Source organism: Rhipicephalus sanguineus, chromosome 5 (genome assembly GCF_013339695.2).
Source record: "Rhipicephalus sanguineus isolate Rsan-2018 chromosome 5, BIME_Rsan_1.4, whole genome shotgun sequence".
NCBI lineage: Eukaryota > Metazoa > Arthropoda > Arachnida > Ixodida > Ixodidae > Rhipicephalus > Rhipicephalus sanguineus.
Window position 1 is genome coordinate 193,615,569 of NC_051180.1, and position 14,600 is coordinate 193,630,168.

General features: G+C 46.7%; 2 protein-coding genes across 2 annotated transcripts; both read left to right on the plus strand.

Moving 5' to 3' along the window:
• The first annotated feature begins 6,021 nt into the window (after positions 1-6,021).
• LOC125758666 (uncharacterized) lies at positions 6,022-8,605 on the plus strand. The gene is made up of 6 exons (XM_049416103.1): positions 6,022-6,260; positions 6,341-6,437; positions 6,498-6,679; positions 6,764-6,948; positions 7,095-7,431; positions 8,482-8,605. The coding sequence occupies exons 3-6, from the start codon at positions 6,534-6,536 to the stop codon at positions 8,603-8,605; spliced, it is 792 nt and encodes a 263-aa protein (XP_049272060.1). The 5' UTR covers positions 6,022-6,260; positions 6,341-6,437; positions 6,498-6,533.
• Positions 8,606-8,750: 145 nt separating this feature from the next.
• Positions 8,751-13,723, plus strand: LOC125758504 (uncharacterized). Its single transcript, XM_049415826.1, has 3 exons — positions 8,751-8,809; positions 9,037-9,354; positions 13,637-13,723. Exons 2-3 carry the CDS (start codon positions 9,042-9,044, stop codon positions 13,690-13,692), a joined length of 369 nt encoding a protein of 122 aa, XP_049271783.1. The 5' UTR covers positions 8,751-8,809; positions 9,037-9,041; the 3' UTR covers positions 13,693-13,723.
• The last annotated feature ends 877 nt before the right edge of the window (positions 13,724-14,600 follow it).

Sequence of the window (14,600 nt, forward strand, 5' to 3'; positions counted from 1 at the left end):
CTAAAGAAGTTAAATTGGTGAAGTGAAACTGCTGATTTTTGCTGAACTTCGTTTTGCGACAAAGCGGATGCAGGCGACGCGGAGCCAAACGGAGCCAAAAGAACGAAGTTTAGACAAATCCGTGTACTACCCATGATTCCCATGCTGGCTGAAGCGCGATGCATTGCAGCTCCCATAGACGCTAGCGCCAGAGTTCCCTCTAGTGAGTATTGTAGGAAACTCTATGCTCCTGGCGACACGGGGAAAATTCAGAACCGACTTTCGGGGAAAAAAACTCCAAATGACGTCATAGCATTAGGTCATGTGGGTGACGTAGCAGCGACGTCATCCATTGTTCGCGGAGGGAGCCAGACTGCGGCGATAGGCATGTCGACCAACTCCGGCCGGCCGGCGACTGCAACGCCGTAGGCTAGCTAGACATGTGCGCCGGACCCAAAATCACCGGCGGCGGCGCGTGAACGGCGCGGGGTTCATCGGACCGGCGGCGGCGCAGCGCGGGCGCAGGGGGGGGGGGGGGGTGAAGCAGTGACTGCGATAAGTACACGCCGTAAAATTACATGAACGAGGGCTAGCAGCTAACTCTTTTTGCTCCGATCTCACTTAACTCTACAAAATGATGGTGTATGGCAATACGGCCGCTCCCGGGAGAGAAGCGGTTTTCGGGCAGTTTGTTGTATCAGTGGTCCGAAGCGCGAAGCAGTGAGATTACAGCGCTCACAGCGCGTAGAAGGTATACGAGCCGTTCACTGGGGGATGTCTGCCGAAATAGCGCGCGTGCCAGCGCTCTCAACCGCGCCTTTATAGTTAAACTTCACAGTCGCTGCACGAGTTACGCAGTCCCTCTCCTTAGACATCCCTTCCTGGTCCTTCGCCCAGCAAATGACGGGGTGGGGTGGGGGGGGGGGGGTGTTTCCTTCTGCTTTAGGAGCAATCGACGGCAGGCCTCGCACGCGGGTTGAATGTTATTCAGCGTGACGGAAATGGCCAGCTTGTTTCATTTCTGCTTTAGTCATGTTCCTTGCCAACGCTCGCGAGCTTTTACTCGCAGGTAGAACATACAATGTGCTCCGCGCATTGTATGTTCAGTTTATACGATTTTATACGATTTACAGTTTACAAGATTTACAGTTTATACGGAACATGACGGCGACGTTGAAAACCTGTCCTGAGTGTCCCTACAATTGCTAACGCAATAAAAATATACAAAAGACCGTCGAAGCGGGCTCGCCTTTTTCCTGGAAAGCTGCATCGTCTCCGCTGTAGAGTGCGTCCGTTGGAAGAATCATATAATCCGGCGCCTTTTCCATTGGTTTCGTTCTCGCCTTCAATACCCTACTTACAGTGGACATCTCCTCGCCAATTATTTCTTCATAAAGCACGCGTACAGTGTCAGCACTAAGCGTTGAACCTATCATGATTTCGCGCTTTCCGGCTACAGTCTTATCTCTGGATGCGCAGTCGTAAACGCACAAAATGGAGCGAAATCAGTTATTCGCGCACGATAGTCGTGCGAGAGAAGCAAGAGCGGGTGGGCGGCTGCATAGCAAAGCAGTATGGGAGATAATTCACAACTGTTATTTCTCGTATATGGACCAGTCGAGAGTATGTACCCTGATGATGTCACGTGAATCACTGTTCTGGCATCACGAAGTGCACCAAAAGACAAGAAACGCCAAGAGAGAATAACGCGCTTGTTGTTCTTGTGTTTTTTTTTTTGTATTTTCAGAGGCTCTTAGGGGCACTTTATAAAAGCAGGGCGTGCAAACACGGACACAGGAGAGTAGTGAAGACACCAGAAACGCCGCTAACAACTGAAAAATCACACAACGGCGGAACCGAAGGTAGACACAAACACTTATCTGCGCATTCCCACGTAAGAGGTCATACCTGTCAATCAAGTGCGAGTAGTGGTCTACGTGAGCGATAGCTGTTCACTCTCTCGACTTTTCTCTTATATCCGTGTTTCCACGTCATGTCTTCTTAACATGAATACCTACCAGCTAGCTCAGCTATATTCTATGTTTGCCATTCTCTTTACTTGTTTATTTATTTATCGATTTACTCGAGTAAGAATAAAGGAAAACGTCTACTAACGCACCGAGATATATATATTACTTATCTATTTTATTTATTTATGCACAGTGTACTAGGCCCAAGACTCCAAGAATATGCTATCCAGCGAGTTGGAGAGTCGCCCTTTAAGGCTGGAGGACGCGGCAACGTTAGGGTCAGGCAATACTCGTGATATTTCTGGAGAAGAAAAAGATACTAAAACTTCTGGGGAGCTATTCTCGATGCGTTCATCCAAAGGAGATGTCGACAGTACATTTCGGCAGAGCGCATTCAGTGATTCCAAAAAGCGGTGAGCCATGATGTCACCTCGCTCTTGACCACGTCGCAGCACCGAACCCGCCAGCACATTCCTAGCGTAAGAAGAGAGTGGACGAAATGCACAGAAACAGGAACTTTTCACATCTGAATTTGCATACGAATGTGTCCCAGATGTTTGAGAATGATGCAGGGAATGCGCACTAACATAGGCGGAGGGTACGGGGGGGCTGGGGGGCTTGCCCCCCCCCCCCGGACTGCCTCATGGGGGGGGCAGAGCCCCACCTGGCGCCTGCCCAGGGTATTTTTTAAGAGCTTGGCTTAGGTCCCCGGGTCGTCCTGTCTGGCAGCTATTTCACAGGAGGCTGTTTATGCCAGCTTCTTTTTCATTTCAGCCATTTAAAGTTCGGCACATGGGCCAGTGACAAGTCAAACATACAATGGAAAAGTGCCCCTCAAACGGATTTTTACGTGCAGAATATGTTGTGCTGATGAACAACTGAAACGACGACTTAAGCTATGACAAATTAAGGAATTCACGGGCGATTACGATACTGCCTAATTCGCCGAGCGCAGCCTCGTGTTCGGGCAACGCCAGCTGTATTTGAAGTTTTGCCTATCCGCAGTTGTAGCAATGTAACGTTCGTTACATATTGCCACAGAAACTGCCAGCGCTCGAGTGCTACGCACACTATATACTCTGTGCAGTAAAGCTCTCATTTGGGCTAGTTGGTGCACAGGTGAACACATAGTGTAGGGTTGCGCGAAAGAACAAGGACGAAGGTAAGTGGACAGGACGGGCGCAAAACTTCAACTGAATAAACGGAAGGCCAAAGCCGTTAAAAAGTTTGAATCAACATCTGCCTGACACGTGCATAAAAAACCTAACAAATATAAGAACCAATAAAGCGGAAAACTAAGAGCAACAAAAATTTGAAACCTTATCTAAGGTCCACCGCGCAAACGCCAACCTGCAAACATGTGGTGATAGTGATATGCGGGTAGAGTATGATCAGTAACATGCGCTGAAGTAGCAAACAAGAAAATAAAACACAAATGAACGTCTGATTACATAAAACCATCTAAAAATTGCTGCTCCTTCGGGAGCAATGTCAGTGAAGGCATGCTAACGCAATTGTCGCTTCGCGCAATGAAGAAGGCCTCTATTAATTCCCTTTCCATCTTGTCATTAGACTTGTACAATATTCGGGTCTCCTTTAGTTTCGGCGAACAACCACATCTCCTACAGCGTAAATCGAGATGGCCTCCGGTGTGGGAGCGCACAGCTAGACTGTGCTCTCGCGCCCTCTCATTGAAGCAGCGTCCCGTCTGTCCAATGTAGCACTGGCCACAGGACAGGGGTATTTGGTATACCACACCTGTTACGCACTCTACAGCGGGATCAACATGCCGCTTACTACACGGCACGCGCAAACCTTTGTGCATCATGGAACATACTTTTGCCAACTTGCACGGAGCCGAAAAAACCGTTTTTACCCCATAACGGTTGGCTACCTTTTTCATATTATGCGACACGCGATGTATGTAGGGCATTACGTGCACTCGTCTACTTTCAGTCACATTTTCGTTACTTTTACTACTGCCCTTCTTGCTCTGTAGCAGCCGTTCACAAGAGCTTAAAATCACAGTTGAAGGGTATCCCGCCTTGACCAAGCGTGCCTCCTGGAGCGCTAGGCTTTCTTTTATCTTATGGTGGCATGATTTTTCCAGAGCGGACCGACAACACAAGGACACAATTGCTCGTTTTGTTATCTTAGAATGGGCACTTTCATACGGCAGTAAGGCCTTGGTAGTTCTTGGTGTGTACATCCAACACACGTGGTTGCTAGTAAAGAATAGACGCAAGTCTAGGAATTGTAAGCTGCCATTAGCCGGCTTCTCGTGCGTAAATGTCAGACCATCGGAAGCCAGCCGGAACTCAGCTATAATAGCTGAAACCTTGTTATCAAAAACCTTGTCGTTCTGGGCGGTGACGAGCACTAAATAATCGTCGACATATCTTAATATTCTAACTATTCCTTGCGATGACACAGAAGCACCAAGTCTGCGGTCAACAGAGGCAAGATAGATGTCACTGAGCACCGGTGCAACCAAAGACCCTATACAAATTCCTTTCTTTTGAACATAGTAATTATTATCATGGCATATGGCGGTGGAGTTCAAGTAGAAGTTCAAAAGTTCAAAAAAATGTTCGGTACTCACACCTGCTTCGTTTTGAAAAGCCACCTCACCGTTGTGCTCAACACATTCTTTCACCGCACTGTAAAGTTCCTTGTGTGGAATCGAGTAGAATAGTTCTTCCACGTCCACGGAAAATGCCTTTGTATCAGCGGGTAGACCCTCCTGTAGAAGTTGAACCACCTCCTTTGAGCTTCGGACCAAAAAAGGATCGTTTGGGGTAAGAGTTGTCAAAAGTTTCTGCAGGTACTCTGTGCATTGCAGCTGTCGCGAACCAAGTGAAACGCCCACAGCCCCGTTACGACAAGCGAAGCCAGCCGCAGTGCACGTGCCAGCTCTGCATGCGCACGAGCTCCGACCGAAGGGCCAGCGCGCGCGACAGAGAAAGAAAGCGAGGTTAGAGGCCAGTATCTCGTGATATCTATACTCGGGGACAACTTTCTGTGGCAATGAAGGGAAAGCTACAGAGCCACAATGCACGTATCCTACCGCTAATGAATGGAGTCCCACAATTGCGTCCGTATTTTCTGCGTGAGATATATAAAATACTCCTTCATTTTCTACATGTAGCTTTTGAGACGGAACGCAGCGCACAGGAGCGAGATAATTGTATTTCTTTTACTTTATGCGTTGTCACTTTGCGTTTTTGCGTGCTTGAAAAAGTCGCGCCTTTTACCCGTACCTTAGACGCTAAGCAGCGTTGCGTGGAAATGCAACGCTAGCCATCACTTTCCACGGCGTTGCGAGACGCGCGCCAAACCGGACTACTTCGCGTAGCAGTACATGTGCAGACGCTCCGCCCCCGTAGCTTTCCCTTCGTTGCCACAGAATGTTGTCCCCGAGTATACAGACTCCGCGTTCCCTCTCTTTCGTCCTCGTTCGCGCTATCGGTTACGCCGCCCATAGAGTTTCCTACAATACTTACTAGAGGGAACTCTGGCGCTAGTGTCTATGGGAGCTGCAATGCATCGCGCTTCAGCCAGCATGGGAATCATGGGTAGTACACGGATTTGTCTAAACTTCGTTCTTTCAGCTCCGTTTGGCTCCGCGTGGCCTGCATCCGCTTTGTCGCAAAACGAGGTTGAGCAAAAGTCAGCAGTTTCACTTCACCACTTTAACTTCTTTAGGCTCACCGATTCAAATCTGGTCACGAAGTTCACAACGATCCATTCTTTTATCCGAAAGAAAACCTGAACATAGCAATAAACAAAGCCACAAGTGCGTTCGAAGCCCACAAGCACGAAGACTAGGCAAATCCGTGTACTACCCATCATTCCCATGGTGGCTGAACGATCGCAGCGCCAGAGTTCCCTCTAGGTCATTTTAGGAAACTCTATGACGCCGCCGACGCCAACGGCGATGCCGCTCAATGCAGGAACGGACGCCTGAGAGCTGCGCTCTAATAGGTGGATAGCAAAATGTCGCTGTCGTCTGCACCCGACTTCCGGTTCGAGGGTTACCTGGGGCAGCTTCGGTCGGCCGTGTTTATACAATGTCTGCTGCGCGATTTCCCGCTGGTTGCGAAGAAAACACGCTTCTGTGACGTATTATGGTTGGCTGCTCGGCTTTAGGGTGCGCGAATGCTTCCGTAAAAGGGAAGAAAATGTTTCGTTTTCCATGGAACGAAGCGCTCAAGCGTAAATGGGCGGTCGCCGTCAAACGAGCGACCGCGACCGGCGAGCTCTGGATACCGCACGTGGGAGCTAGAATATGTGAAGATCATTTCGTCACAGGTAAGTGTTTTGGCGAATAACTTCGTCCACTTACATTCTAGTGCCACAACCTCCTTTTTAATAATCAATCAAATAAACAGGTGCACCCAGCAAGGATCCTCAGCATGTGGATTACGTGCCGTCTTTATTCCGCTACAATGAAAGGGCAATTGAAGCTGCACGAAAGAGGAAAGAGAGGTAATGTAAAACTAATTCGTGCACTTTTCGGATTCTGTAAGCAGTGATTTCGTTCTGCAGTTACGTGCGGCATGCATCTCTGGCGCAAAAGCGGGAATGTGCGAGGCAACAGCAGCCGACCTTGTGCGCGCAGGGCACCACTGCAGACCAGCGATGAATTCACCGGGAGGCGACTCTTATCACGATATTCAGGACGACGAAGACGAAGTGCCATCCTACATCCATGCTACAAGCAATGCAAGGTTTGTGTATGAGCTCTCGATTAGTTGAGGTTGTTCGGTGCAGTGCACTGTGTACACATTAACATGCGCGCATTTCGCTGATAGATCGGCAGAAGTGCAGACGGACGCTGACACTGCTGTGTGCAACTCCTGCCAGCGTTTGAAAGAAGAAGTAAGGAAGTTAAGATTTACCTTCGAGGAGCTTGGGCGCGAAAGCTCACGGCATGTGGAAGAACAAGATCGGAACGTTGTGAAACATATGAGCGAAGCAAAGGTCCAGTTTTACACAGGTCAGGGTAACAGCCTTTTTGCTTGTATGAATGTTGAACAGAGTGGCATGCTTGAAGAAGTTGTTATGTGCCACTCCTACAAAAATTCAATGTTTTGCCTGCCTGTTTTCACCACAAACATTACCAGTGTCATGTTGCTTTTACAGGTCTCCCAAAGGCTGTGTTTTTTGCCATTTTGTCAAGCATTGTGCCCGTATTGCCAACAGCCCGAAAGAAGTTTCCGCATCATCTACAGCTCCTTACATTTTTGATCAAGCTGCGGCTCAACGTTCCCTTCAGAGACCTGGCGTACCGGTTTATTTTAGATCCCAGGACAGTAAGCCAGAGTTTCAGGACTGTACTTGACAGCATGTTCCATTTGTGCAAAGGCCTGATCAAGTTCCCAAGCCGTGAAGTATGCGAGAGCTGGTTGACTGAAAAAGAGCTGAAGCATTTTCCTAGGCTTCGGGCAATCATCGACTGCACCGAGGTGCACGTGGCAAGGCATGTTTTGGAACCTTTTCCCTATAAGTGCTTTCTACAAGATTTATAATTAAAATTGCTTGAAGCTGAAAAACCAGCTAAAAACACAACAGACAAAGAAAAAGAAGGCAACCGTTGTGTTTTTAGCTAATTTTTTTCACTTCAATCATGTACTGACTTGCATAGGCCGGCAAACTCACTCATGAGTCGACTCACTCAGATCGAACCGCGAGTCTGAGCGAGTCCGAGTGAGTCCAGTTGAGGAAAACTTTAGTGAGTCGAAGTCCGAGCGAGTCCATTTGAGGAAAATTTTGGCGAGTTTGAGTCCGAGTGAGCCCTAAGCGCAAAATATATTTCTTGAGTGAGTCTGAGTGAGCTCCACACTTTTTTGCCAACCTATCGTGCTATCTATTCAACTTCAGCATTACTATCAGCCTCGTGTCGGCTCACATATATATACTGCCGTCGATTCACACGAATACTTCGAAGCATTAACATACATACGCCAGCTCAATATTTATTGATCAGAGGCTTGAGTTACGAGAGAGAGGGTTGGCAGGTGTCTTGAATTTCCCCTCGCCAACTCTTTTATAAAAAGTTCTGGATAAAAATAACTCGTGTGAGTCATCTCTTTCAATAAAAATGTCCTTACTGGATTGCAACCACTGATAACTTATATCTGAAGGTACGAAATCAAAAAGCGCCAAGTAGCGCCCCAATTATTCGAGATATTGGTGTTAAAAAGCATTGAAACCATGGTCCAAAAAGCCAATTACACGCTAACGGACTCATGAGTCAACTCACTCATACTCAGATACAGCCGTGAGTCTGAATCTGAGCGAGTCCGCGTGAATAATATATTGGTGAGTTTGAGTCCGAGTGAGTCCGGCTGAGAAAAAGTTCAGTGAGTCTGAGTCCAAGCGAGTCCGGTTGAGGAAAATTTAGGTGAATCTGAGTCTGAGTGAGCTCTAAGGGCTAAATATATTTCATGAGTGAGCCTGAGTGAGCTCTACATTTTTTGCCGACTATGCCGACTTGTCCAATTGTTGCTGAAATTGATTCTCATTTTAGGCCGCTTAACCTGGACGAGCAGCAAGTGGTATGGAGCACATACAAACAGAACACCACACTGAAATATCTGGTTGCTGTTAATCCACACGGTGCTGTAATGTTTGAAGTTATAAGGCGCGAATAAGACACGGACGAAGAAAAGGAACACACACACACAGAGCGCCGCTCCGTGTGTGTGTGTTCCTTTTCTTCGTCCGTGTCTTATTCGCGCCTTATAACTTCAAATATGTTAAACCAACAAGCCCAGTGTGCCATTCTTACATTGTAATGTTTGTGTCAAAAACATGTGGAGGCAGAATATCTGACAAAGAACTGACATTGTCAAGTGGTGAGTTCCACACGCACCCTTTTTGCGTTGTAAATGCACGCACTACATTTCCTCTACTAGCCTGAGCATGAGTTTCTTTCTGCTCGTTTTTGCTTGCCTTGTGTCATGATAAGCTCATCAAATTGCCCACACTGCTGCTTTGTTCATTGGTAAAATTACAAATTTTGTGACTGGCTCAGCATAACCCAAGTTATGTATGAACAAAATATAAATGATGGTTTTCCCAGGATTTATGGAGCATCTTGAAAGTGGAGACCAAGTTCTGGCAGACCGTGGATTCTTGCTTTTTGAAGAATTTTATGAAAGAAATGTGCAGCTGATAACACCCAGTTTTGTCAAGAGCCGAGTCCAACTACCAGGACAGGAGGTCACCACATCAAGGAGGATTTCTTCATCCCGCATCATTGTGGAACGCGCGATCGGCCACATAAAGAAGTGGCGTATAATGACTGATACAGTGCAGCACAGTCTTGTCGACATCTACGATGAGATAACCTTTGTTGTTGCTGGTTTGACGAACATGTGTCCACCACTGTCTAAGAAGGGTAAGTACCATGTCGAATTTTGTTGTCATGTGGAGGAGGGTAGGTTGACTAATTCATGAGCACCTTCTTGCTATGCTGTCAATTTTACAGTGGCACAGACATGTGAAAAAGAGCAGGGCTAAAAATTGCATATTTTAATCATATGACATATCAGTGGCGTAGCCTATGAAACTTTGCATCTGCCTATGGAAGGTTACACACAAACATAGGGGATGTACAGCATAAATGCAGTAAACAAGCCTCACCTGCCGCAGGAACTTAGCACACAAGCAAAGGGGATGTGCAGGATAAACGCAGTACACAAGTTTCACCCTCAACAGTAACTTAGCACGCAAGAACATGGGGATGGGCAATGTAAATGCACTAGATAGCCTTACCTACCACAGCAGTTAAGTGAATAAGCACAACAGATGTGCAGGGTAAGTACAGTAGACAAGTTTAACCCTCAACAGTAACTTAGCACGCAAGAACACGGGTACGTTCAATATAAATGAAGTAGATGGGACTTACATATCACAGTATTTGTGAACAGGCACAAGGGATGTGCAGGGTAAATGCAGTAGACTATAAGAGGGTATCAACATGAGCTTGTTGGCATGGCTTCATCAGAGGAAGCAGCGCGAGCACACGGTACTAGATAGTCCGTGTGCCTAATCCCGTGTGCCCGCACTGTTTCATATGATGAAGCAGTAGGCTAGTTTCACCCCCTGCAGTAGATAAGCCTTACATATCACAGTATTTAAGTGAACAAGCACAAGAGATGTGCAGGGTAAATGCAGTAGACCAGTTTCACTCCCTGCAGTGGATGAGCCTTACATATCACAGTATTTAAGTGAACAAGCACAACAGATGTGCAGGGTAAATGCCGTAGACTAGTTTCACCCCCTGCAGTAGATGAGCCTTACATATCAAAGTATTTAAGTGAACGAGCACAAGAGATGTGCAGGGTAAATGTAGTAGACTAGTTTCACCATCTGCAGCAACTTAGCACGCAAGAACATGGGGACGTGCAATGTAAAAGCACTGGATGAGCCTTACATATCAGAGTACGTAAGTGAACAAGCACAACGGATATGAAGGGTAAACACAGTAAACAAGTTTCACTGAAAACAGTAAGTTAGGACATAAGAACATGGCGACATGTGGAGTAAACGCAGTGAACAAGAATCACCTTCTTTGGTAGCGCGAAATGCAAGAACTCCCGTGTACTTAGATTTAGGTGTACATCAAAGAACCCCTGGTGGTCAAAAATACTTTAGAGTCCCATACTGTGGCAAGACTCATATTCATTTGTAGTTTTAGCATGTCAAATCTCAGCTATTAATTGAAGTGAACGAACCTCACAATTATTTCTAAAACATTACTTTTCATCGTAAATGTAAATCTGATTGCATTATTACATTTACTTGCACTGCCTACTTTACCATGCCAAATCACGGCGAACAATTAAAAAACATAGGCAGCTGCCATACCCTATGGCTATGCAGACTTAAAACGTGCTTGCACTGTCTAGACTGTATTGCCGAGAATAATTCTTGGCATGACAATCTCTCGTATGAAACTGTACGCGCTCGCAGTGTGCATGTGCATAAAATCTTCCTCTCTCTCTACCACTACCAGGTGCCCACCGTTCTCAATATGTACATAAAAGTCGCACTTTCTTATGTTATGCAAGTTGAGGTGCAGCTGGGCCTGCACTTGGTAATAGTAAGAGTGACTCTGTTTCAGCCTTCCGGCAGAATCAAGGCAAAAGTCCTTTTTCAGCTGGCCCTGTGCAATCAGATCTCCTGGGTTGCAGTCCCTGAGGCTGTACAAGCACTTGATTTCGACTAGTGCTGGTTCGTGGCAGTTGCACTTGAAAATTCCGTCAGGACTGCAACCCAGGAGAGGGTACTTTGGGTTAATCATTAAACCGCAGTCTTCAATTCTTGCATTAATGTGGCGCTGCTGCAAGTGATTCAGCAGCCTCTCCTTCGCGACAGGTTCATTGATGATGCCGTACTGCACTGCAGGCACATTAATAAACCGTGGGCTAAAGATCCGGTTTATTAATGTGCTGCAGTGCACTTTCTTTGAGCGACAAACATCCCTAAATATGGAAGCCGTCACCCTTCCTTTTCGGTGCAAAAACCAAAGGGGGCTGTCTCGCTGACTTCTTGTGGTTAGTTCAATAGTCCTGGCATCATCCTCTCTAATCGTCAGCTTCTCCATCACTATCTGTGCTAATTCAGCAACATTTTCGCACTGCAGTCCCCTGCGGGACAGGAACGTTGCAGTCAAAGCCGACAGCGGGAACTCTGCAGTCACTGCCAGGACATCTGTAAAAAGATCTTCGTCCAGTGGCATTTCTTCTGCTGCTTCGTTCCTTGGTCGGCACGTGGTTAATGTAAAAACTCGGGCACGTGGAGCAACCTGTAATGAAGGTTGCCAAGGTTATGGTGCTTGAACTGCCGAGGCTATGGCGCATGCTCCCTGAAAGGCCAGCAATATCAAGTACTCACCTCTCGCAGTTTTTGCATAAAGCTGTCCGCATCTGGAAAGCCACGTGGCAGTGTGCCCTTCCTCTGTGTTGCCACTGTTGGCTGAACACCATAAGTGTGCCGTTTGAATGACAGCTCCTTTGATTTCTTCGCCTGAATCTGAAAAGTACCATTGATGTGCACGTAATGGTCAAAATTAAAACAGCAGAATGCATGACGTTGTTTGCGAAGTTAAAATTCGGCAGATGCCACGTACCGTGGGAGTCGATGTTATGCGAAGCGCGCGGCAGGAAGGTTACCGTGGCATAATTATTTTTACTGGCGAAAGGTTACAAATTGACGCTAAAGATTTATATAAATGTTATACGCACACATATACGTTGAAGAGGCGCATATGTATTATATAATCAGTTGTTTACAGTTGGGTAACGCTGCAAAGGCAACGTGGCAGCGTTACCCAACAAGAAGCGGTAAGCTGATATGAAGTGCTTTACTTGTCCCTTGTGATGAGAACACACGCGCGTTTCACAAACCTGTGTGAAACGTGCGAGAACAAGGTCATCAGCACCGGGATCAGTGCGCACGAGCAGCTGGTCATGACTTGTTATCGGATCCGGTCGTGATCGCGGTGACGAGGGGTCCATGTGTAGTGAAGTATGAGGTATAGTACAGCTGTTGGAATTCGTGGATGCCCAGGTCATTTCGTCGACAAATTGTCTCTCGATAGATCCGGCGACATGTCGGAATCTGAAGTCACCCTTCGCGTTGGTGAGGCCGTCGAGGCTGGTAGGCCTGGATAGTGCTACGTAGACCAACATCAGTGGATGGCGCTTGTCGTATTCGCAGACTACCTGGGCGTATGTGGCCTACGTAGCCTCGCAAGAAATAAAGAGGACACAGCGTCATTGTGGCGGACTAATTGCACTTTACGGTGCGGTGATGTGAATATCATACGTAACTTTCGTTAATGTATTCCTCAGGTGTCGATCAATACTTCAATATAGCTTATTGAATCATAAGAATACAAATGCAATGTTTATTAGACTGCTATAAAAGCGGAGTCAACACTGGAACCAAAGACGTTATTCTGATATGACGCCTGTATCGCGGGAGTACAGATCGTAGGAACATGATGTAGTGTTTATTGCTTGCTTGTAAAATTAGATAGCAAGCACCACAACCACAATTGACGTTGCACCGATGGTACGCCTGCGTAGGCTGTTTTTCCGAAGCAGTTTAGAGACCTGGCGTGGCTCTGTGGTAGAATACCTGATTGCCACGCAGATTGCTTGGGTTCGATTCCTGCTGGGATCCCAATTTTCATTCTTTCCATTCGTCCTGTCAACGCTGCCGATGTCGCTTTTTCTTAACGCCCTCGCATTTAAGTTACCAATGTCTGTCCTCGCCGTTCCGGGTTAGATATAAACTGTCAATCACCTGTGGCGCATACCCGTACACCGGGGCCCGTGGTAAACGGGTATGTGCCACACGTGTCTGGAGAAAAGGGTTTGACGACGTACGCGACAGGATTTTCACATTATTCATGTCATGACCCGACAGTCATATTCGCCAAATCCTCTTACCCTCCCATGCCAGTTTTGGTCCACACCAAATTAAAGAGGCGATCATGAGAGCACCCAGACGTAGGCGGCTAGATAGATAGATAGATAGATAGATACGTAGATAGAAATGCTCAAAGTGCCAGAGGTTCGCTAAGAAATGCTTCGCATTTTTTAATAGCGTTATCTATCGCACATTCTCTGAATATACAGTGAATTCCCATGGTTTCTCACCTTTTTCAGGTGAGGCTTCACCCACTGACACGGAAAATCAGTTGGAGCAGCACTGTCAGAACTGACTTGGGTCCAGAAGTCGACGGCGAAGCATACTGCTGCAGCATGACTGCAGCATCGCCCCAACCTGGACATTAATCAGAACCCACTGTGAACCATATTCGAGCTTTAAACTTGCTACTAGAAATGCTTGTGGCAGAACTGCAAACAGAAGTGGCTGAATACAATAATAGGTTTCACTGCTTTTCATGTGGTGTACACGTAACCCTGAGTTTGGCACTCTTTGGCCTGAGTTGCCCTTGCGCCACTAAAACCTACCATCATCATATGGCGTACAGACAGCCGTACTAAGCCAAAGAAAACATGGCAGATGCTTATTAAAGTGTGATCGTCATGACATAACAAGGAATGGCATTTGACAGGAAGTGTTTATCATTACATTCAGACTTGACAATAGGAATTATTAAGTTACCATCCAGCATGTTAACAAAATGCAGCCTATTAGGCACTACTACAGTTTGTATGGTGGCGCAGTGGGCTAATGCCTCATGCACCACTCTTCGTTGCGATGACATTAGTACGAGTCTCACGATTGTGTTTAGGCAGTGTTCCCCCTTTTCAAGACATTGTTTTAACATCACTGCTCTGAAAAAGCTGTAATGTCTCTCTTAAAAGAGGATTGCCAATCGCTGACGTTCCTTGATCCGGCAGTAATAAAAGTACAAAAGATGCTCAGCAAAATGGCAATGCATGTTACTGGCTTCCCAGTAAAACATACGTACCAATGTCAATGGCAAATCAAGGCATACCGTTAACAGCTAGCTGCGCATAATGTCAAACAGCCTAGCGGGGGAAAAAGAAGCTTGCTGCAGGTGGGGACCAAATCCACTACCTTTGCATTACGTGTGTGGTGCACTACCAGTTCTGCTATAGTGGTGAACAGTCATGGGCATGTTACCAGTAAAAAGTAAGT

What these genes read in the sequence shown, in the direction of transcription:
- LOC125758666 (XM_049416103.1), top strand. Translation starts at nt 6,534, where the DNA reads ATGTGCGAGGCAACAGCAGCCGACCTTGTGCGCGCAGGGCACCACTGC. An exon ending in CATGCTACAAGCAATGCAAG is followed by an intron (nt 6,680 to 6,763) that starts GTTTGTGTATGA and finishes TTTCGCTGATAG; the next exon opens with ATCGGCAGAAGTGCAGACGG. An exon ending in ACCGAGGTGCACGTGGCAAG is followed by an intron (nt 7,432 to 8,481) that starts GCATGTTTTGGA and finishes TTCTCATTTTAG; the next exon opens with GCCGCTTAACCTGGACGAGC.
- LOC125758504 (XM_049415826.1), top strand. Translation starts at nt 9,042, where the DNA reads ATGGAGCATCTTGAAAGTGGAGACCAAGTTCTGGCAGACCGTGGATTC. An exon ending in TCCACCACTGTCTAAGAAGG is followed by an intron (nt 9,355 to 13,636) that starts GTAAGTACCATG and finishes CACCTTTTTCAG; the next exon opens with GTGAGGCTTCACCCACTGAC.